Source organism: Coturnix japonica, chromosome 1 (assembly GCF_001577835.2).
Source record: "Coturnix japonica isolate 7356 chromosome 1, Coturnix japonica 2.1, whole genome shotgun sequence".
Taxonomy (NCBI): domain Eukaryota; kingdom Metazoa; phylum Chordata; class Aves; order Galliformes; family Phasianidae; genus Coturnix; species Coturnix japonica.
Window position 1 is genome coordinate 156668711 of NC_029516.1, and position 23161 is coordinate 156691871.

The 23161-nt window shown below is 49.4% G+C and overlaps 1 protein-coding gene across 1 annotated transcript; it reads left to right on the forward strand.

Moving 5' to 3' along the window:
- The first annotated feature begins 547 nt into the window (after positions 1–547).
- On the forward strand, positions 548–8830 carry HMGB1 (high mobility group box 1). Its single transcript, XM_015852011.1, is given in 6 exon segments — positions 548–743; positions 3033–3195; positions 3432–3577; positions 4491–4665; positions 6694–6772; positions 6775–8830. Coding segments are annotated over 5 exon segments (756 nt in total). The 5' UTR covers positions 548–743; positions 3033–3045; the 3' UTR covers positions 6981–8830.
- Positions 8831–23161: the final 14331 nt, after the last annotated feature.

A 23161-nucleotide genomic window follows, 5' to 3' on the forward strand; every position in this document is an offset into this window, starting at 1 on the left:
AAAACCATTTCCCCGTGTCCTGCTATTGTCAGCCCTTTCCAAGAGTTTACTCCCCTCCTGGGAGTAAGTTCCCTTCAGGTATTGAAAGGCTGCAGTGAGGGATCAAATCATATCTTTAAGTAAACAAAAGATTGTTTTCGCTTTCATTTAATAGGAACTTTGCTGTTATTACTTAGAAACACGCTGCTTTGAAGTAGTACTTTAAATGCCTTAGTAACACCTAAATAACACCGTAGTTTAATCCCTTTGTTCCTGGCGGTGCTGACGTGCAGTAGATAACCGAGTGTTCCCTTAAGACCCTGTATTCATGGAGGTCTGGGAAGGGGTTGCTGTGTGGAACACCGGGCTCGGTGTTAGTTCCCATTACAACACCACACAACCTCACAGGACCGTGCGGACGCTCCCTCCGCTCACTTTTATATTTGCGCGCCCTTTCAATCCTCAGTGACGTGTCCTTCCCCGCGCCCAATCGCCGGAGCTCTCTGGTCAGGACAATGGAAGGGCCCGGACCAATCGGCGCGGCGGCTCGCTTGGCGGCAGCCAATGGGGACGGGGCTGTGTTGAGAGTAATGTTACCAGCGCCGAGAGTGTGAGGAGGCTGCGTATCGATCCCGCTCTCACAGCCATTGCGGTGCATTGGGCTACACGGCGACCCAGGCAGCGCTGGGGCCGGGGCGAGCGGCCGGGCGGGCGTCTGTGGGGCTGGGGGCCGAGCGAGGGGCTGCGTGCCGACTCTGACGCGGGTGAGTAGGCGCCGCCGGGCCGGCCGGGCGCGCTTCGCGGTCGGGCACGCAGCCGGCGCTGCCCGCCTCGCCTCGCCTCGCAGCCGCCTGCCTGGCCGAGGGGGGCCGCGGGGCAGCGTTGGCCGGGGACACGGCACACAAAGGCGGGGGGATGCGAGCGGGGGGAACGAGCCTCCAACGGGGCGGGGGCCGGAGCGCGGGCGGCCGAGGTGGGGGGGGAGGAACGGGGCTGGGTGGGGGGCGCGGGGCCGGAACGCCGCCGGGGTGAGGGGGAAGCGGGCTGCGCCGTGCCGTGCTATGCTGTGCTGTTCTGTGCTATGCTATGCTGTGCTGTGCCGTGCTGTGCTGTGCTGTGCCGTGCTGTGCTGCGCTGTGCTGAGCTGTGCCCGCCGTAAGCGGCTTAGGGCGCCGCGACGGAGCCATCGCTGCGGCGGGCAGGCGGGCCAAGCCGTGCTGTGCTGTGCCGTGCTGTGCTGTGCCGTGCCGAGCCGTGCCGTGCCGAGCCGTGCCGTCGGACCGGGCCGGGCCGCGGTGCCGCTCGCCCCGGAGCCGCCTGGCTGTAACATGGCTGACGGCAGCCGCGAGCGAGAAAACAAGGCGAGCGGCGGCGGAGCAGCGAGGAGCTCGGGCGGGCGGGGGCGCAGTTCGGGGGAACTTTTTTTTGTGGCCGCCGCCGCTCGCCCCCGCCGGCAGCGCCGCGGCCCGGGGGGCTCGAAAACTCGGCCGGCTGCTGGGGGGGTCCGCGGTGGGCTCTGCCCGCTCCGCCGGGGCTCGGGCGGGCGCTGGAAGCCAGCCGGCCTTTCCCCCCCCCCCCCCCACTTCCATCTCCCCCCCCGCACCCACCCCCCTTCCCGCCCGCCTTCCCCCGGCTGCAATGGCTGAGCGTGTGCGCCAGGGTACGGGCGCGCTCACACAAAGGGAAGGAAGGGAGGCAGGAGCCATGTTCTGTGCGCGCGGCGGCGGAGCGGCCATTCCGCGCCTCCCTCTCCTCATCATCCTCCTCCTCCCGCCCGGCCCCGCCGCCCCTCAGCGGGTCCCGCGGCCTTGGGCCGTGCGGAGGGCGGCGGTGCGGTGTGTGTGTCTATGTGTGTGTGTCTATGTGTATATGTGTGTGTGTGTGTGTGTGTGTGTGCGGCGCGTTGCTCCGCCGCACAAAATGGAAGCAGCCGGGCGGCGCTGACCTCCTCCGCCCGCAGCCCCTCACCGCGCTGAGGGCCGAGGGCGGCGGGTCGCTCGGTCCCCGTGGGCCGCCCGCAGCGTTCCGCCCCATCCCCGCTAAACCAACTTTGCTCCGTCCCCTCACATCGGGCTCGCTGCTTTTTGTGCGCCCTCTCCCCGCCCCCGGCCGCGCTCCGGGTCGCTCCTCAGCCCCCGCCGGGACGCGGCCAAAATGGCGGGAAGGCGCCTTTTAAACGCGGCGCTCGGCCGACCCGGCTCACGGAGCGCCCCGGGCCCGGAGCCGCTGCGGGCCGCGGCCTCTGGGTTACTGAGAGAAACTTCAGACCGGACGTGTTTAGTCACGGAATAAAGCGCCGATGTGTTTGTGTCTCTCTGTGCCGATAGGAAGCACCGCCGTGGGGTGGGCTTTGTTTTGGTTGGTGTTTTTTATTCCCTTTCCGCTAATTCCTGATGGAGAACTTTCCTCAGGAGAAGCGCTGCCCCGTGCCCGATGTTTCTCGTGCCCTCCGGCCCAGCTGAACGCACCACGAGGAAGTGTCACACTCCTCACTCACGTCCCTGCCTTACTGGCAGCGGTTCTGGATGCTCACATGGGGCTGCTTACAGGAGAGCAATAACATACAGCACATATTGTGTCCCTTGTAAATAAGCCCCCAGCATAACGTGTGTCTCATAAATAAGCCCCCAAAAGGGCAGAGCAGTGGGAAAGCTATGCGAAGGACCAATGTAGTAACCCAAAGGAGAGGATGCTCTCATTCTTTTTCCCCCCTTAAGTATAAGGTGTTCCTCTGCAGCCAGCACTATCAGTAGGAGTGCGGTCCCCGTTACCCTGATGCCAGCAGTTACTACAGGCTGCTTGCAAGGGGCGTTTTTGCTTGTCAGAGACCAGAACTGCACGTTTTGTGATTGGTTGTATTTGCCAAGTTACCTCAAACAGGGCTGATAAAAACCCTCACTAGATATTCCTGAAAATAAACTACTTCTCGTTGTGTGATTTCAGAGCGCTGCTCTAACAAGTCTCGTTCAATGCAGCTGTTCTTCGTGGCTTACTTCCTGCCTTTGCTTGTAGAAAGGAAAAGTTTTAAAGGTGTCTTTCTTGCCTTGCTGCAGAAAATCCTCAAAAATGGGCAAAGGTGATCCTAAGAAGCCCAAGGGCAAGATGTCTGCCTACGCCTTCTTTGTGCAGACGTGCCGTGAGGAGCACAAGAAGAAACATCCAGATGCTTCAGTGAACTTCTCAGAGTTCTCAAAAAAATGCTCAGAACGATGGAAGGTAGGAGAAATGGCTTAAAAAACACGTGCAAAACATTAAGCAACTGCCCCGCGTGAAACATTACTCAAAGCTGTCAATTATTTGTGTCAAAGTTCAGCTTCTAGGTATATAGGAATACACTTGTGAGGCAGATCACTATTCATTGGTCCTGCCTTACCTTTAGCTCCCCCAGCTGAAATCTTGGAGCGGACCTGGATGTGCTCTCAAATCATAGTGTTGTTTTAATTGCCTTACAGACTATGTCTTCTAAGGAGAAAGGGAAGTTTGAGGATATGGCAAAGGCGGACAAGCTTCGTTATGAAAAAGAAATGAAAAACTATGTACCACCTAAGGGGGAAACAAAAAAGAAGTTCAAGGATCCAAATGCACCGAAGAGGCCTCCGTAAGTGCTTTTCTGCCTAGGCTGAATTGTTCAGCGCTATCGCATTATAAAATGGTCATTACATCCGAGTTTAGGAGCTTCAGAAGTGCAGGATGGCTTCGTTTTCCTGTCCAGTGGTGTTAAGATAGGCTGAGAATTTAATGATGAATATTAGGCTTTTGTTTCCATGTTGATCCACTTCAAGTTGGAATAAAGTCAGCCTGTAAAAGCGGAGGCAAAAATCTACAAGGCGCGGTTCTGACTGATGTTTCCAGCTTCTTTAGAAAGGGATCATTCTGATTGAGAACAGTAGTAAAATACTTGTCGCCATTCTCACCACCTGTTGGTTGAGCAGGAATTGGAGTTGGCAGTCCACTTGGGTGCAGAGCCTTGTGCGCAAAACAAGCTAGAGGGATAATTATGCACAGAACCTGCTTGGAGAATTAAAATCTTAGCTGGAAGATAGACTGCTGAGCTCACGTTCACCTACTGCTTGACACCAATGCTTTGTAGGAACGCATCTTGTGTATATGTGTGTCTTGGTTTCTAACAAATTAATGCTGAAAGGTGCAGAGAAGTCTGCTGGGGCTGATGCTGTCATCTTGAAATCCTAATTCTAACAACAAACAATTGCTGTTTTCATGCTCTCCTGTTACCACTCAGTCATTCTCTGGAGGCCTCGCTCTGCATATGGTATATAAAATGGTTTTCTATGGGGGTCCTGCCAAAAACGAGACCAGATGTGCAGATACTTGGAGACAAGTATGTGTTTTCAAGGTAGTTTGTTTAGTTCTAACATCTTCCACTGTAATCAATCTTTGCTTCGCTTTTAGGTGATGTTCCAAAGTAAATAAGGTCAAAAAACTTGTTGTTACAATAGGTTAAAGTCTAAAATTAAAATGCTTTCTTTGTTTTGTTTTCTGTGTGTCTGTAGTTCGGCTTTTTTCTTGTTTTGCTCTGAGTTTCGTCCCAAAATCAAAGGAGAACATCCTGGGCTGTCCATTGGGGACGTAGCAAAGAAGCTTGGTGAGATGTGGAACAACCTCAGCGATGGTGAAAAGCAGCCTTATAACAATAAGGCTGCTAAGCTGAAGGAGAAGTATGAGAAGGTAACACTGGCATTTATGGAGGTGGTTTGGGGAGAACAAACCTCAGTTTAGACGCTTTTCCATTCTCGTGTACCCTAATATTTGATGTTGCTCACGATGGTGTACTGATGACAAATGTCCTGCTTTCAGGGTAGTGTCACTCAAAGGGGTATAAAGTACATGATTATAACACAGGATTGGAGTTCTCTTTGTTTTTCATTCATCTGTAACTCAGGGCCGTCGATGATGGTTTAATAGATACCATCGTGTGTGTATTGTTATTAAAACAATAGGTCACAGCAGCATCTGAGTTAAGGGGTAGTATTAAGTAACATCAGTAAAGAATAAAATGTTTCTCTTGTTTTAGAGGGGTTATGTATCCCTGAGTGTTAAAATGATGGAAATACCTAGATGCTGTTTTTAGTTTGTTACTGGGTTGGTGTCAGAACACTTGTAAGGCGCTAGTGCTACATGTGCTTTTTCCTCTAATTACTTTGCATCCACCTCTTTTCCAGTAATTAACAGATAATAATACATACAAAGCAGTATATCATGCAATTGATTGATTACTCAAGCTAAACCCCATCATCATGATGGGAGCAGCAGTGGCATGTTGCACGCACAGAGCAGTGCTATGTATGTCCTTTATTTGTGAGGCAGATTCCCATCCTAAGGTGAGGAAACCAAGTGGGGAAGGGGTGTGCTGCCAGCATCTGTGCTGATGCTTTGCAGTGGGTCAGCACTCAGCAATAGCTGCTGTGTGTCACATAGGGAGTCTCACAGTCACCGAGGTATCTGTGTGTGTGCCACGGCCTCAGGCTGGGCGCATCTCCTGCTGGCCATGAAAACCACTTCAGGACCGTAGCGTGATAGTGAACAAGGTGGCCCCTGTGAGAGCTTATCAGTCACATGCTGGAGAGGGGTTGGAGGTATAGAAGGCTTCCTGCGTTGTCCTTCTGATGCAGCTTCTAGCTGTCAGCATGCTGAGTAGATTTTACATCCAGTGCTGACAGAGCCTAAGGAACTTTACACGTGGCACAATCATGAGTCTTTAGTCCGAGACGCCTTCATTTTTGTTGTGTTGTCTTCATTTCTTGTGTATACAAATGGGTTTTTAAGGTGCAGGAATCTCAGTACCTCACTGTTTGCCTTTTGCTTAGTGGGTATCATCTCTTCTCCGAACTTACTGCTAAGTTGGAAGGGAGTGTGAGATTAGTGGTGTAACGGTGATGGAATGGGGAACGTTGGAAGATTGGGACCGTCTGCACAAAGTCGCTCACTTTTCCCTCTAGCTGATACACTTGAGAGTCCTGTAGATCAATTCTGTTGTGTCCCTTTGATTTTAGCTTAAAGTTGGGGAGACTGACTGTTTTTCTGTCTTGGTCTTCCATGTACAGTTTTGACTTCCTATAACAGGAACTGAATTTTGTGCCTTATAAACTGCTGGAATAAATTTATTGCATGCAGAAGGTGGCACTGTCTACCCTTTAATCAAAGTTCCTATACCTTTTATTTTGTAAACTTCAGTCAAGCAGAATTCTGTGTGATTGCTCTTTGCTGAGGCATAACATTGCAGATCTTACGTCGTATCATCTTAGTGTGTTTTGGGTGGCTAATTATAATTTTGTGCATCGGGTAAGTACTTCTGTGTGCTTTTCCTTAGCTGACATGGAAGATAGGGCTGGGAAGGGACCTTAAGAGGTCTCCCTACTTCATTTCCTTATGGGGAAATGGGTTCAGCTGTGCCTCTTTCCTCCGAGGCAGCAGCTCTTCTTACCCCTCATTAAAAGCCTGACAGTGGGGATTCCTCAACAGCCGTAAGCAGTGAATGGCTGCTCGTGTGAGTATTGTTTCTGTGTTAGAGGCTTCTGTTCCCTCGTTTTTCTACTGTTGGGCTCTGTTCACCTTGTTGTAACTGAAGCCACAGCTCTTGGTCCTGCCCGGTGCAGATGCCTGGGTAGCTCCGGTTTCATGAATGTCATTTGGAAGTTGCTCGGAGCTGTTGAGCTGTTAAACTTTAAGAGATTCTTCCTGCTTTTCTCCTCCAAGGATATTGCTGCATACCGGGCCAAAGGGAAGGTTGATGCGGGCAAAAAAGTAGTTGCCAAGGCTGAGAAGAGGAAGATGAAGATGAAGAGGAAGATGATGAAGATGATGAAGATGATGAAGAAGATGAGGAGGAAGATGATGATGATGATGAAGAAGACTNGGAAGATGAGGAAGATGATGGTGGGAGGAAGATGAGGAAGATGATGAAGAAGAGGAAGATGAGGAGGAGGAAGATGATGATGATGATGAATAAGTCTCTTTTAGAGCAATTTCTTTCTTGTCTATAAAGCATTTAACCCCCCTGTACACAACTCACTCCTTTTAAAGAAAAAAACAAACAAACAAACAATGAAATGTAAGGCTGTGTAAGATTTGTTTTTAAACTGTACAGTGTCTCTTTTTTTGTATAGTTAACACACTACCGAATGTGTCTTTAGATAGCCCTGTCCTTAGTGGTATTTCAATGGCCACTAACCTTGCCTGGTACAGTGTGGGGGTTGTAAATTGGCATGGGAGTTTTAAAGCAGGTTCTTGTTGGTGCACAGCACAAATTAGTCCTATTTGGGGATGTAGTTCATTTCTCATCTTCAGTTGTCTCTGATGCATCATAAAAATAATTGTCGTTCTGTTAATTGAATACCACTCTGTAATTGCAAAAAGGAAAAAAAAAAAGCAAGTTGCAGCTGTTTTGTTGACATTCTGAATGCTTCTAAGTAAATACAATTTTTTTTATTAGTATTGTTGTCCTTTAATAGGTGCCCTGGAAAATCATACGTCTTCTTTTTCTCTTCTCTCTCTCTCTCTTTTTATTTTTGAGGGGAACTCATCTTTTGCTTTATTGAATGCCCGTTTGGGATCACGTGAATATTACAGTTTTCATCTTTCATATATCCAGCTGATAAACACAGCTTTGATCTACATACCCTGCATATTCATGATAGGGTAAGAAGAGAAATCTATAGGCGTGCGATGAAAGAATATTTGTCCGTAACTGGAAACAAAAGAAACCAATCTCATCAAAGCGATACTCGTTCAGAAGTTTGTGAAGCGTAATATTCTGTTGCATGAATTTACCAGTCTTGGAGAGTTGAGAAGTATAGAGTTCAATTTAACGGAGATGAAATACTTCTGGGTAGGGGGGAGGGGGAGGGAGCGGACGTTACGTTTTGTCCTGGGAGGACCCATAGGAAGGGGGTGTAAGTCCAGCCGGGGTGGAGACATTTACAGGTGTGACCCCGTTGCCATGTAACGGAGGTCGGATGTGTAAATCCCAGCACTGGCGAGAGGTGTCCGTACCTACGGTGTGTGGAGCTCAGAGCGGGAAGTGGCCGCCTTATTTTTTGGTGACGGGTCTGGCGATGGCCGCGGGCTTTATACCATGAAACTCTCCTGGTAGCAAAACGGCCCACGAGAAATGATCTTTCTTTCTAAGATTTCTATAAATGGTACCATTATTATTTGTTAAATCTATGTAAATTCATATTTGTATTCTTGAAATTCTAGTTTTAGCCCTTGAAACAAAGCTGTATATTGTCTCAAATTGAAAATGAGATAAGATGTATTTTTCCTGTTAGGTTTTATACCGCACTCGATGTCTGCCCATTTTTAAGTTAAATATAGCTGTATGGAAAAGTACATTTTATTAAATTTTGCATTAAAAAGTGAAATGTTTATGGTATACCAACACCGTCTAATTTGGTCCAGTGCAGTTCTCTTCCAGAACCAAAACCCGAGGGTCGATGGGGTTGGTTTTATTATTCCCCTGCATATTTAGTCCAACTTCCAAGTGCTGGCAACCGTAACCGTTCTCACACGCACCTGCTGACCAGTCCGGGGGGACAATTCGGCAACTCTGTGCTTATCAAATTATGGTTCTCTTTTAAGTGCCAGTGTTTAAAAGGAGCGAAAAAAAAGAGAAAAAAATAAGAAAAAAAAGAAAAAAGGAAAAAAAAGCAAAAAAAAAAAAAAAGCATTCTTGTAATTTTACACGCTTTTGTGCTGGAGTATTGTTTTGTTATACGATTTTGACTTTCAGATTCTTATTTCAATTTGCATTTATGTATAACTTCTTCAGGAGAAATATTGAACATCTGGATCCTGGATGATACTAATAAACTAATAATTGCAGAGGTTTTAATACTTAGTTAAGTGGCTTAATATCCTGAGGGATTCCTTTCTTTGCGCTGGTTTACGTCCCCGCTTTCTGTTTCAAACAGAAGGAAGACGCTCTTCGAAGACTGATGCAGAACACGTAGGAGAGCTGAGTTTGGTTTTCTTTGCAGTTGGGTGCTGCCATCTACATGAGCTGATGGCACCGAGTTTTGGCGCTGAAGGGCTTTGCGTTTCTCTGGATCCAAGGTGGAAAGCAGATGGAATTCACTGGAACAGGTTGCCCAAGGAGGCTGTGGATGCCCCATCCGTGCAGGCATTCAAGGCTGGATGTGGCTCTGGGCAGCCTGGGCTGGTGGTTGGCGGCCCTGCACATAGCAGGGGGTTGAAACTGGACGATCATTGTGGGCCTTTTCCACACAGGCTGTTCTGATTCTTGTTGTTGAAACCTCGCTGTTCTCTGCGTATGGTCCCCCGTGAGCTCCATCACGGCAGCATGCTGGTAGTAGGAGCTCAGCTTGATGGTTGGCAATAGTAGGTCAGGCTCCACTACTACAAGATGACATGACCTGAGGTCACTTCATGCTGGCAGTGTCACCCAGATCTCCAACTTGTTGCCTGTGGAGGGATAACGGGGCCATTTGCAGCCATTTAGGCAGCAGTTCCCTATGAGGGCACTGGACAGCAGTGTCATCATTGTCAAAACAAAAAGCATTTTCTAAGAGCTTTAAACCTGCATTGTAGAGGGGAAAAAAATCCTATTCCAAACAAGAAATGGGGCTGCTTTAGTGAGAACTGGAATAGTGATAAGGGGTATTTCTGACATCCATACTGATATTACAGCTATCAGTTACAAGCTAGCCCAGAGTCCTGAGAGGAGATGTGATTGTAGGCACTGGCTTTATAGGTGTTACAGTTTTAGGCTGGTTTAACTCAGCGTAAGGAAAATGCTCATCCCTTTTGCAGTGCTGTCAGTGGCCCCACCACATCCAGGGAAATCCTGAACTGGTGTAGCAAAATGCCTCTGGGGAGATGGAGCACTGGAGGTCCGAACTAAGAGGCACCAAGCGGCTGGGGGGATTCTGCAGTTCAATGGGGTGATGTGGCACTGCTGGCTGAGGCCTCGTGCAGCTGCTTTCAGTGGCGGATCACACCTGTGGTGCTGGGTGAGGAGCAGCTGCCTCCGGGATGTGAGCCGGGATTGAGGAGAGCTGCTGGTCAGACTGCAGCGGCAGCGTTGGATTCTTTGTGTGGGCCATGAGTGAAGCTGAGACAAACTTCCTTCGCTTTCACTGCCCTAAGGGTTAAACCTTCGAGCTCACTCCTGCCTGCCTTCCCAGCTCTGCCCAGAGGAAGATTAAGGGCATAAAGCCGCTGCACTGCGTTGGGCTGTAATACGTCATTCAATACCGAACCTGTAACGGAGACACGGCAAAATACAGAGGTGGTATTTAATACAAGCGGTGATTAATTTTCACCGTTTCCAGGGTCTGCCTGCAGCCTCCGACCAGCTAAAGGTGTTGAGGTCACAAACGCACTCATCATTTATTCATGGTGGTGCCGTTCCAAGTTCATCCCAACTCTGTTCCTCGGCTGTACCCTGTAGTTTGCTATCACATCATACTTCAGTGAGGACCACATAGCGCATCGTTTTGCATCTCCTTTAAAAGAAGTGTGTGGCATTTTGCTTTGGCAGGCCAAGGCAGGCATTGTCTTGGCCTCTGAAAGATGGGAAGGGGTGTTACACAATGAGTCCAATGCAATTGTAAAAGAGTAAAGACCATGCAAAGCCTTTCTCCAGAAGGTTTGAACAGTTCAGTAACATTGTCTCCTATGCTGTGTGTCGTGTCCCCCCCAACTTTCCTTTGACAGCACCTCAAACAGAAAAACAGAGATGGATTTTGGTCCCGATGGATTTGCTATTATGAATGAAGGTCAGATTGTTCTTACAGCTGCTTTGTGCTGCTGAAAAATACAGCGCGCGTTGTTTTGAGAGCACCTAACTCTGAAATCCATCTTGCTGAAGTGATTGCTGGTAGAGGTGACCTGCAAGAGAGACAAGTCTTCCCTTCTGCAGCTTTACAATGGAATGAAAGCCGTCGGCTGTGTGTGAGCTTGGTCTGCCTGCTGACTACCCCAGAAGCTGGAGCCTTGCCTTTAGAGGAGCGCTGTGCATCAAGCTGTGCGGTGAGACAGCGGAGCAAGGACAGAGCAAGAAAGGGAAACGGGCACTTTTAGTTACACCTTGAAAATTTCCGCTTGTAACTTTAAAATCTATTTGACTTAAAGGAGCAACTTTTGGCACAGAGGAAATTCATCCTAATGATTCCAGCAGCCTTTCATCTGTAAGGTGGCAAAAGCTCAAAGAACACGTTTCTGACCTCCCAAAAGTTCTTCAAGAAAAACAGGAAAGACCAAACTCTACAGCTTGAATGTCTGGAAAAGACCCAGCTCCCTGTATGGTTTATGGCAGTGAGAGGTCACGGCTACAGCGCTGCTTGGAAGACGCCTTCCAGAAAGTCACTGCTATGAAGTGGACACAGAGGGCTGGTGCTGTGATGCTTGGTGAGTGCGTTTACTATGGAGAGTAAAAACAACCCCTAAGAAATGCTTAGGAACACATTACACCCACCATGCTGCTCTTCCAAGAGAAGCCTAAGAAGGAAACAGGATCGATGCCAACCTGTGCTCCTGGAGAAACGGGGCTGGGAGAGGTGAGAGCATCACCCTGCCGACCCAGAGAGTATGGCAGCAGGACTTCTTGGCTTCTTTCACGTTGCCTGCAAACTGCTGACTGCCGCACTGCAGCGAGATCCTGCTTGTGCCCATTCAGGTTGTCTTCCCCCTGTTCACAGCACTGGGCAGCAAGAGCCAAAAATGGAAGGGGTGCAGTGCTGTGCCGGCCTGCAGACAAGGCTCAATGGCTCAGCAAAAAGCAAAAATCACATCTCTTTTTCAGCAAAAAAAATGAAATCTACGATGTGTGTGGTGATGATTCCTAGAAGAGATAATGTATAAAATGTGGGTTAGCAAATGATTGAACAGTGGTGACTCATGTTTTATGATCAGACCTGACCGTAGCAGCGTTTGTGTGCGTTTCAGTTTGCTGACACATTTGTAGCGATGCCTTCTCATGAGGATGATTCCAAAATGGGCATTATGTTTGAAAAACCAATACAGGTAAATGCAGCTGAGGATTTGTCAAAGTCTCTTTGGAATGGAACCTTTAGGCACAGATGTGGTACGTGGAAGGGTTCAGTTTTGCTCTATAAACCACTGATGGCAAAGGGCTGGACCCTTGGACACCCTGCTTGTTGCCGGCCTCCAGCCAAACTGCACTGCTCACCACTACCCTCTGGGCCCAGCCATTCAGCTAGTTTTCAATCCACCTCACTTTCTGCTCATCCAGCCCATACTTCAACAGCTGCTCTATGAGGATCTCAATGAAGGTGATGTCAAAGGCCATACTGAAATCCAGGAAGAAAGTATTCACCTCCTCCCCCTTGCCCCCACCGCCATCCAGGAGGCCTATGGTTTCATTATAGAAGCTCATCAGGTTGATCAGACACAACTTCCTGCTGGTGAATCCGTTCTGGCTATCCCTGATGTTTTTCTTCTTCTTCATGTGCCTGGAAATGGTTTTCAGGATGAGCTGTTCCATCACCACCACAGGGTGACTGCCAAGCAGATCCTTGGAGAGGCCCAAGTCTGCCCTCCACAAGTTCTGGGCTGTGAGCTGCCATTTATCACTTCTCCTTGCCCTCGAGATCCCAGCCTCCTCCATTTTGTAGTCCCAGCAGCCAAGATTGCCTCCACCCTCCACATTCCCAATGGGCCCCTTGTTGCTGGTGGCCACGAGGTCCTCTCCTTGTTGGTTCCTTTGTCACTTGGAGGAGGAAGCTCTAAGAACACTCCAGGAACCTCCTGGTTTGCTTACATCCCATGTGGATTGGTGGCACTGGTCGGCCACCCTCCCCCTTTTCCCTTTGTGCCCCGCTCCTACTTGTGTGCTGCTGTTTTTCCATCTGAACCATTTATCGCGGCTTTTGAGCACAACAGAGCTGTGATTTGCGCTGAAGCCGCCAGCCTGCAGGAAACAGAAGGGCTCTAAGAAAAGGGAGGCTCTGGTTACAACTTCCCTCTTACTGCTCCTGGCAGCACAGAAGCAGAACTGCCATGAATGAGGTGGAACCTTAACCACGTGCATCTCTGAGACACAGAGACCATGAATCCCGTGTACCGCTCCATCCCTACTTATCAATCCTCTCTGATATGATTGGCTTTAAGGAGCACATGCAGCTTTCCTCCTAAAGCCAGACAACTGCTCTGGTTTTGTCTCCTGTTCCTGTTGCACCCACAGCTCTCTGGGCAGCCTGTGCCAGCGCCTCACTGCCCTCTGAGTAAAGAATTTCACCCTGGCATCCAACCTAAATTTCCCCTCTTTTAGTTTAAAGCCATTCCCCCTTGTCCTATCACTGTCAGGCTGTGTAAAAGCTGATCCTCCTCCTGCTTGTAAGCTCCCTACAAGTCCTGGGAGGCGACTTGTTGGTGTACAGGCATTTGGAGGACTTTGGTCAAGCAAGACGTAGGGCAGCACTGTGTAAGCAGGGATGCATAACAGTTTTCCTGCTGCCCCAGGTGCATTGTTTTATAAAGAAAAGTCGTTCTGTGGGTGTGGATAACCCTGTTTTTGGGGTGCTGCTCCAGCACTTGCTGTGCAGCTGATGCCCCTACATGACAGTGGGGAGTCCCAAGGCCCAACGTGGCCACCCCAGGCCATGGGGCTGTGGGTCTGAGGCTCTGCTGGCCCAGCACAGCCCATCTGTCTGCCCGCCTTTCACTTTCTCTTTCTGCAGTGCTGGGTGGGGCTGCGGTTACCTTGGTGGATTATTTACGGTTTGAATGGGAATCACTAACAAAAGAAGAATGTTTTCAGCGCTGCTTCTAAACCCACGACCGCTCCACATTGTTGGTGGGTGATATCTTTTTTTAATGCACTTTCTGCATGTTTGTTTTCCGGCAGGGCAAAGAGGCGCACACAAACACAGCTCACGTCTTTGGATACAGCACACACTGTGTGCTCACAGCTCGGCAGCAAGTGGTGCTAGAGGGGGTCAGGTAAAGAATCGGGGGGAGAACCCCTCCTTCTCCATTCTGCGCACTGCAGAAGCTGCTGGAGATGCCCAGGACAGGAGCTTTGCAGGCTGGGGCTGCTCTGTGCACACTGCAGAACATGATGGCAAAGTGACGCAGGCAGGGAGGGGGCACAGAGGGCACATGAGCTGCTGCACAAATCTGTGCTCAAAGCATGATGAAAATCACACGGTTTCCTATTTCACTGCTCTAACTGAGCCTCCAGATTTACTGTATCGCTTCTCTGGGAGATGGTGAAAAAAGCAGCGGTGTTCATGTGTGCTAAGCTGCAAAGAGGTGGCTGTGCTGTGAAGTTAATGTGAGCCGTTCTCAGCACCCAGATCTTGGACCCTGCATCCTTGCCATCTTCACTGTCCCCATCACCTCTATAATCCCACCAACCCTATCATTCTTATCACCCCCATGTTGCCATTATCCCCATTGTTCCCATTATCTCCATTGTCCCCATTGTTCCCATTGTCCCCAGCATCCCTATCATATCCACAAGTCCTAGCATTCTTATCATCCCCATGATCCCGTGATGCTCCTCATTCCCATCACCCCCATCACCTCCATTGTCACCCATCACCCTCAGGTTTTCCATCATTTCTCATTGCCCCCATCACACCACCGTCTCCACTGTCCTCAAGTCCCCATGGATGGCACCCATTCGGAAATGCTAAAAATACTGGAAAAAAAGATGTGTCAGATTCTTTTGTTTTACTTCTTTTTTCTTCGCTTTTTTGTTTCTTCCCTAATTTTCCATCTCAGAACATCATTAGCAGAAATTTAATGAATCTTTAGGAGGGTTCCCGGGGTCTGTAGTGCTTTGCTTGGTTTTGGACTGGCTTGTTACTGCTCCAGGAAGTCACCTGAAGGTTAATGCAATTGCCATAATACAATAGATGTAAGAAAATAGATTATACCTTGATTTAAAGTCTGTGCTTCCGAATGTAGCTGCTCCCATTGGAGCACCCAGCTTTTTGGAGCTGTTTCCAAAACACTTTTTAAGAGAAGCAGAAAAACGAATCAATGGCCAGAGCCGTGGGGTCCCCCTGTGGCCTGTCTGCAGAGACCACTCTGCAGCAAACAGCAGGGGCGGGTGCCAGGTGGGAGGGGAAGGTGAGAAGGGGCTCTTTGTGACCTCCTCACCGCTCCCGTGCCCACGCGGGATGCTGAGCGCGTTGCCTGGGATGTGGCGACCGACGTGTGATGGTTCCTGGGATTGTGGGTGTTTGATCTGAGGAAATCACCAGTGAGCCAGGAAATGTCAAGATTACATCACAGGCAGCAATGTTTTAAAGCCCTGAAAGGGAGCTTGTTAAAGCCCATTTCTCCGCAGCACAGTCCCAGCTGCTTTCATTTTTGTGTTGCACTTCAGCTTCACTGCAAAGGGCAATGGGAGCCTCCCCCAAACACTGCTCTGCTTTCCTCTCCCCCAACACGTGGAGCTTTTGCCAACCCCAGCTCCTGGCTCCCCCCTGGGATGGGGACATGGGGACACGGCCATGGCCAGTGGCACACACAGAGCAGGATGGAGGGACACAGTTCCTGTGCCATCATGGACCCGGGAGTCCTCAGCGGTGCCTGCCCCAGAACCTGGAGAGAGACCTGGAGGAGGTGCCAAAACTCACAGCAAAATCACACCTCGTTGTCTCCTCTTTAAGTCCCTAATTTTGCAATGCTGTTAAGGGGCATCCAGCGGAGTATGTGACCCACACGTGTTTTAATTTCTTTTATGGGCTCTGGTTTGCTCTGCGCTGGATGTGTTTTTATAAAATGAAGATTTATTGGAACCTGAATTTTATGGCTTTAAGGTTCAATTGAGACCAGATTGCGAGTTTTTCCTTTTGGAAGAGGTTGGGGCTGTTTGAAAGAGCCCCAAATAACCATGGTCCACCCATGGCACTCATGAAAGCCCAGGCCAAGGCTGACACCTTTTCACTTAACTTAAACTATAATGTCAAAGCAAAAATTTACCATCATCTCTTGTTATGCCTTCCATATGCAATGCCCTATGGCATATAGAGGCGTGGTGCAGGGCTGCCCTCGTGCCAGTATCCAAAGGGAGGCTACCAGTACGTAAAGGCAGGCTATAAGAAAGAAAGGGACAGACTCTCCAGCTGGATCTGTTGCGAGAGGACAAGGGGAAATGGTTTCAAAAAGAGGAGAGATTTAGATTGGGTATAAGGAAGATTCTACAGTCAGGGTGGTGAGACTCTGGCAAAGGTTGCCCAGAGATGAGGTGGATGCCCCGTCCCTGGAGACACTCAAGGTCAGGCTGGACAGGGCTCTGAGCACCTGATGGAGCTGTAGGTGTTCAGTGCAAGGAGTTGGACAGGTGACATTTAATGGTCCCTCCCAACTCAAATGATTCTATGATCCTATGAAATGACAGTCTGTGCCATAACAGAGCCTGGACTCAGCGCCTCACCCAGGAAAGGACAAGTCAGCAAGAAATCCAAGTACACATAATGAATGGTGCTGCAAATTCCCTTACAGATGTGCACTTGCATTCCTGGCTTTTCTAGTAAAGGCACAGAGATGTCACTGCTTCCTACAGCAGCCATGCACCCAGCATATTTTAACACACACTTATAATCACAGAATCATAGACTTGTTTGAGTTGGAAGGGACCCTTAAAGGCCATCTAGCCCAAATCACCTACAATGAGCACTAACACCTACAGATCCATCAAGTGCTCAGAGCTCCATCCAGCCTGATCAGTGTCACCAGGGGTAGGGCATCCACCAGCTCTCTGGCTCTCTGGGCAACCTGTGCCACTGCCTCGCTAAGTAGGAGCTTAGAACTGCAGGAGTATCCATGGAGAACACACCATATGTTTATATAGCACTAAGCACAACCCAAAGTATGGGCAATAAACATAGCCCTATTAAGAGCAACATTAGCTCAGAACAAACTCCAGCTCCAAGCACAGAGCAGCCCCGTTCCCTTCTGTTCACTCTGTGGCAGCTGGAGCCAAGGCACAGCCCTGTGCTGGCAGTGTGAGCGCTGGGCATTGCGTCCCACAGTGCCCCGGGCACGGCGGTACGACGCGAGCAGCACCGAGAAGCAGAGCCCGCCCGGCTCTCCGGTTACCACGAGGTGAGTAAACAAACACGTTTATCACAAGGCAGCAGGGCAGCCTGCCAGCTTTGGTTAAAATTAAACAACAACAAAATCATTATGGCATGAGAGAAGTCCTCCACGAGAACGCTCATCCACGCGAGCACCAGAAATACATCTCATCACAGCGCCGGGCCCCCACATCTGTTCTGCCACCAGAGGATTCTCCACAAACAGCCGCTTTAATGGGAGCAAGCAGCCTGCTTGCAGACACAAGCTCCAAAAATACATCTCCTTTCCTCCCTGCACAGTCCCGTGCTTGGCAAGGAACCAGACATAAGGTTCAGCTCCCAGTTCAAAAAGCCCTTCTGTACGAATCGGCTGCGAGTTTGATTTAATAAAAACCCTCCCGGCTTCCTCCAGGGGGGCTAATGGGATGCAGAGCCCTCACCTCGCGGGCTCCATGGAGGCACTGCACCGCTGGACCCCATGGGTGCTCCCAAGGCCAAGGCTGGGTGCTTTCCATCATAGCGGGGTGCTGAATTGGAGCTGCTGCCCCGAGCTCCCCCTGGGCCATGAGGAGGAAGAGGAGGGTTTCTCAGTGTGCAGCACAGCTGTGAGCCCTGGAGCACCGGCCTCTGATTGAACGTAGCACAATCGCAGTGCAATTCACAGCTAAATTATATATTGCGTGTTGGGAATCTTGACATCTTGTAAACGATGTTCCATTGACAAGCATCTATCCACTCGTCAGCTGCGCCAGGCTCGGGAGGACGTCCTGCCCTAACCAAATTCCTTCTCCTTGTGAGCACAGAGATGGGATTGGTGCTTGGAAGGTCCTTCTATGGCTGTGGGGCTGTGGCAGCACCCTACAACACAAAACATGGGGCTGAGCCACTGTGAATTCAGAGCTTCCTTCACCTGTTCCAAGGGAGCAGCAAAAAAGCAGGGAAGGAAACACAGCCTGCGTGGGAGACAGATGAGGCCCTAATAGTAAACACTGAAATGAGCCCTTCTGAAATTCGTAAATTTCCTGGATCCATTTCCCTGCTTTCCCAGCGTTTTGCTGAGCGCTGCTGGATTTGAGCCATTATTATTTTAAGAAGTTTTTTGGCTTTTCTGGCTGCAAAAATAGTCATCACTTGTAAATTTAAGGCATTGCTGTCTTATCTGGTGTGCAGCCAAAGGGGATGGAAACAATAGAAGAAGTGTGAACTTTCTCCTTCATCTCAGTGAACATTAACTTCAAAGCCTGGCTATAAAGTCTCAGATGTAATGACTATTTGTCCAAAGGAGAAACACATCAGCTTGATCAATGAATGAAAGTTATAAAACACAGAGGTTACATTTGCTCGGCACTTGTGAAAAAACACATGGCTGTGCCTGGGTGTGGGGCAAACTGTTACGAGTTATTGGGGAGCAGCTGGCGATGCTGGGCTGTCCTCAGGCGCAGGACCGAGCTCACTTTGTCACTCAGGTTTCTCTGCATGGACCCCGAGCACTGCTGAGTTCCAGCACCCAAAAGCCATGGGAACTGGACAGCAGCACTGGCACAGCTATGCAGTGATGCTCAGGGATATCAAAGAACTGTGGTAAGATCCCCATATCCCTCCTTTTCCCCACATTTTCCATTTTTTCTACCAAAAAGGCCATGTTAAATCTCCTGGGCACCCTGCTCCGTGTGTCCCTGCTGTGGCAAGCAGAACCCTGCCATGAGCACCAGCTTCTCCCTCCTGGGCAGTAGGGTTGGGCAAATGGAGCAGGCCGCAGCTCTGCCTGGGGAAGGAGAGGAGGAAGTGCCGGAGTATGAAAGGAGGATTTGTCTGAAAGCTCCCTGACATCTTCTGCCAACAGCTTGTTTGCATCAGCTCTGGGTGAGCACGACCAAGAGAGATGCGTTGTTCTTGTATAGAAGCTGGTTTCAGCTGGAGCAAACTTCACCTGGCTCTGCTGTGCTTGGCCTCCAGGAGGTGACTTAGCAGGAGGCCTCCTCCAAGCCATCCCTTCACCCCATCCGTGTCCCCATGGAACAAGTGGTGGGGCTGGCTGTGAGGGGATGGAGGGGGCACCCTCCTCCTTGTCCTCAGTCCTCAGGAGACCCAGGGATGTCACCACACGTGGGCTGGTAGGTGTATTCAATCTGCTCTTAGCAAAGGGGTCAGTGACAGCTGTCGCCTTTCAGTGCTCCAATCCCACTTTTTATCTCCAGTGGGTCAAGTCCTGGGCTTTGGAGCAAGCCAGGAGGAGTGACACATTGTGTTACAGTCAAAAAGAGATGGTCACTCTTTGTTTCAGTATGAGGCCTCACCTCGAGTACTGTGTTCAGTTTTGGGCAGCTCAGTACAGAAAGGACATGGAGGTGCTGGAGCAGGTCCAGAGAAGGGCAACAAGGCTTGTGAAGGTCTTGGAGAATCAGCCCTATGAGGAGAGGCTGAGGGAGCTGGGGCTGTTTAGTCTGGGGAAAAGGAGGCTGAGGGGAGACCTTATTGCTGTCTTCCAATAACTGAAAAGGTGCTCACAGCGAGAGCGGGGCAGGTCTCTTCTCACTGGTGACAGGTAACAGGATGAGGGGAAATGGCCTCAAGTTGCACCAGGGCAAGTTTAGGTTGGATATTAGAAAAAAATGTCTTTACAGAAAGGGCTGTTAAGCACTGGAATAGGCTGCCCAGGGAGGTGGTTGAGTCACCATCCCTGGATGTGTTTAAAACCCGTTTGGATGTGGTGCTAAGGGAGGGCTGTTAGTTAGGGTACTATGGTTGGACTCGATGATCTTTAAGGTCTTTTCCAACCTGAGCAATTCTATGATTCCATGATTCTATTTGTAAACAGACCTGCCAGACACTTTGGGTGGGAGGCGTGAGATTTATCAGGAAAAAGGAAGAGGAAAACAAGAATCCTGAAGGGTTACAATCTGTCTGTGCAGCTGCAGTGTCAGAGGTGAACTCGAGATCAAAGGGAACGCAGTGCTGCTCCCCGACACCTCGCCTAGACCAGGGATTAGACCTGATATTAGTTATCAGGCAGTATAAAAAGCACAAACATGCCCTTTGCTCCTTGGAAGATACAGAAGCCAGAAGGATGCCAGATTAGATTTAGGAAAGCACATTTGCATGAGTTGGTTTCTTCAGCCCTGCACCGTTCCTCAGAACCCTCATCTGGAACAAACCCACCTGTAGCCTTTTGGTGCTCCCATTTCATTGAAGGAAAGGAGGCCTTTCCTTCTCCATTCGAGTTTCGGCTGCTTGGAGAGAATCTCCAGTACCAGGTTTTGCAGCAGGGTGTGCTCTGTGTGCTGAAGTCTCAGTGTGGCTCAGCTCTCAGCCCGGTCACTGGCCAGAATTGTACGAGCATTCTACAAAACCCATTAGCTCACCTTGTGTGTCCAAAGGGGTTTTTGGCTTCTGGGGTCGCAATGGGAAGGTGACGGCAGTGAATACCCATGTCAGCCTCTGCAACAACTGTGCTTCAGCACAGGCTCCCTCTAAAAGCCATGTACTGCAGAACAGATGGCACATCTGTTTCTATTTCCAGTATGATCTCACTAATCACTTTTTAAGAATCTAGCATTCAGAGCTAATCAACATGAGCTGAATTGCAGTAAATGTTCCTACAACAATGGAAAACCCTTTGCAACTGCCTTTCCCTAGGTTATCCCTTTGGGAAGCAGAGTTTATCCTCTGCCTGAATTTGGCCAGAAGCCCCGTGATCCCTGCAAAGCCAGGGCCTCTCCCCAAAGAGCTTCTGCCTCATCTAGGTACTTGTCTGTTTGATAAAGTAGAGCTGACTTTCCAGTTCAGTAGTCAAACCAACAGCTAAACACTCACTTCATGGGTCAACCCCAACTCCTCACAGGGATGGAGGGGAGAATCCCCAAGGAGACCTTGCCATGAGCCACGAGGCTTATGAAGAAAAGCCATCATCCCCTATAATCCACGTTGTACAGCATGAGCTCAAAGCTCAAAGTTCAAAACCCTCCTGTTTGTCATACAGAAAAAGGTTTCTAAAGAAGACTCCTGGAGGCAGTATCATGCCCAGTGTGCCAGGCAGCAGGGCTCTTTCAGTGTGCCCCACTGGCTTGTCCATCTACACACCAGCTCTTCTCAACGCTCACATGCCTCATCCCAGGGCACACAGCACGCTGACCTCATTACGCTGCAGAAACCCAGTGAGTTATGGCATTGCTGTCGTTATTTCAGGCATTAGGACCTAAGAAAAAGAAACAAACAGAAAAAAACCCAGATCCTAAGAAAATCTAATTCTTTCTTAGGTCCACAAGCACAACCCACAGGGCCAAGCAAGACCTGAGATGTAACATGTGTCAGAGAAGTGCTTGCTCTGGCTGAAGTGTTCTCAATTCCTTTCCCAGTGTGACTTGTCATTGATGTTTCTATGCCCCTGCTCTCAGGACACAGCTCTTTATGATTCCATTATGTTATTACATTCACTGTCTGCCTGATTTTAAACACCTTCTCAGGGACAGGTACCAACGCAGCAATGCTAACTTTTATTTCCAGGACACAGCAATGGGTCTCCATGGGTGCTTTGCCTCAGAACTGCCATGTGCCCTGAGAACACATTTCTTGGTCCCATTTCTTTGCTGCTTCCATCACCGTGTACATCAGCATCCATCGCTGGGGTCACACAAAGCACAGCGGAGCTGTTACAAGCCTTAAAATGGCAACCTCAGCATTTGTAGAGTAAGCACCGACTGCAGGGGGTGGTAGGCGTGCATCTGCAGCTGTGTTCCTTTTAAAGCTGATTTATTTTAACGAGAATTTCACGGCACGCAGCTGGCAGCAGCCGATAGACACGGCAGTTTCCAGGCTCTGAGAGGCTCAGAAGTCTGAGGTACTCAGGGCCTTCTTTGTCCTCATCTTTCCAATAAGACCAGAAATCTGGAATCTCGGAGTCCTGGGACAGTGTGGAATAAGGAAGACTTACCCTTGTTGGTGGGACCTGATAGGAGTGCTGATGGAGCTGAGCACAGGCCACCAATGTACACCTGTGGAAAAGACCAGTGGCTACCTGAACTGCATTAGGAAGAGCATCACCAGCAGATGAAGGGAGGCGATTCTTCCCATCTACTCAGCACTGATGAGAAACATCTGGGGTGCTGTGTGCAGATTTGGGCTCCCCAAAATAAGATGGGCTTTGATACACTGCAGTGAGTTCCTTCATGGGCCATGATGAAGGGATTGAGGCAGCTGACACAGGAGGAGATGCTGAGAGTGCTGGGATTACTGACCCTGGAGAAAGCTCAGGATCTTATCACAGTGTCTAAATCAATGTGTTTAGCTACCTGATATTGAGATTTGGAAGACTCTTCTAGGTGGTGCCCAGCTCAGGACAAGAGACAATGGACACCAACTGAAATACTCTTTCACTATGAAGGTGGCTGAGCACTGGAAGAAGTTCCCCACAGCTGTGGAGCTGCCATCCTTGGAGGCACTCACACCTGACTGGATGTGATCCTACACAGTCTGCGCTGGGTGTCTTTGCTTGAGCATGGGGCTTGGGTTGGATGCTTCCCAGAGCTGCCTTCCAACTTCAACCATTCTGTGAAATATGTTTAATTCTCCAGCATACAACACAGTTACTTTAAAATACTTCAACATTCTTACCTCCCTGCAAGAAATTGGGCATTAAAGCTCAGTATCAGAGTTCCAGAGTTCCAAAGGCGCTTTAACAGTCTAACAAACTAAGGTACAAAATGCACCACGTGACTCAGATGTTCCTACTGCAACAGCCATGCAATCAAAAGCTTCTCAAACATAACCATTTGTTGTCAGGACAGTGTGGAGCCAAGTTGGTGTGATTCGACTTTTAGAACAGACTATATAGGTCAGGAGTTATCCAGTGCCACCCAGCGTTGGCAGCTAGAAAAAGAAAGGTTAAATATGGTTACAAACGGGTGTAGCCCAGTGGAACAGGAAAACAAAAAAATCCCAGTTCTTCAGTTGTCTTGTTAAAAAATATCTTTCACCTTTACATTCACTTTCATAGCATATAATCGGTTTGAGAGATGTAGATGGCCCCTTTTGTCACGAGGCTCGTGCCTCTAACCTCAATCTAGAGAGTATGTTGAGCTGTGATGCTGGTTAGATGTCCAGGAATTCAGATTTAGATAAAAATATGTAGGAGGTGTCTCTTTCCTGAGACA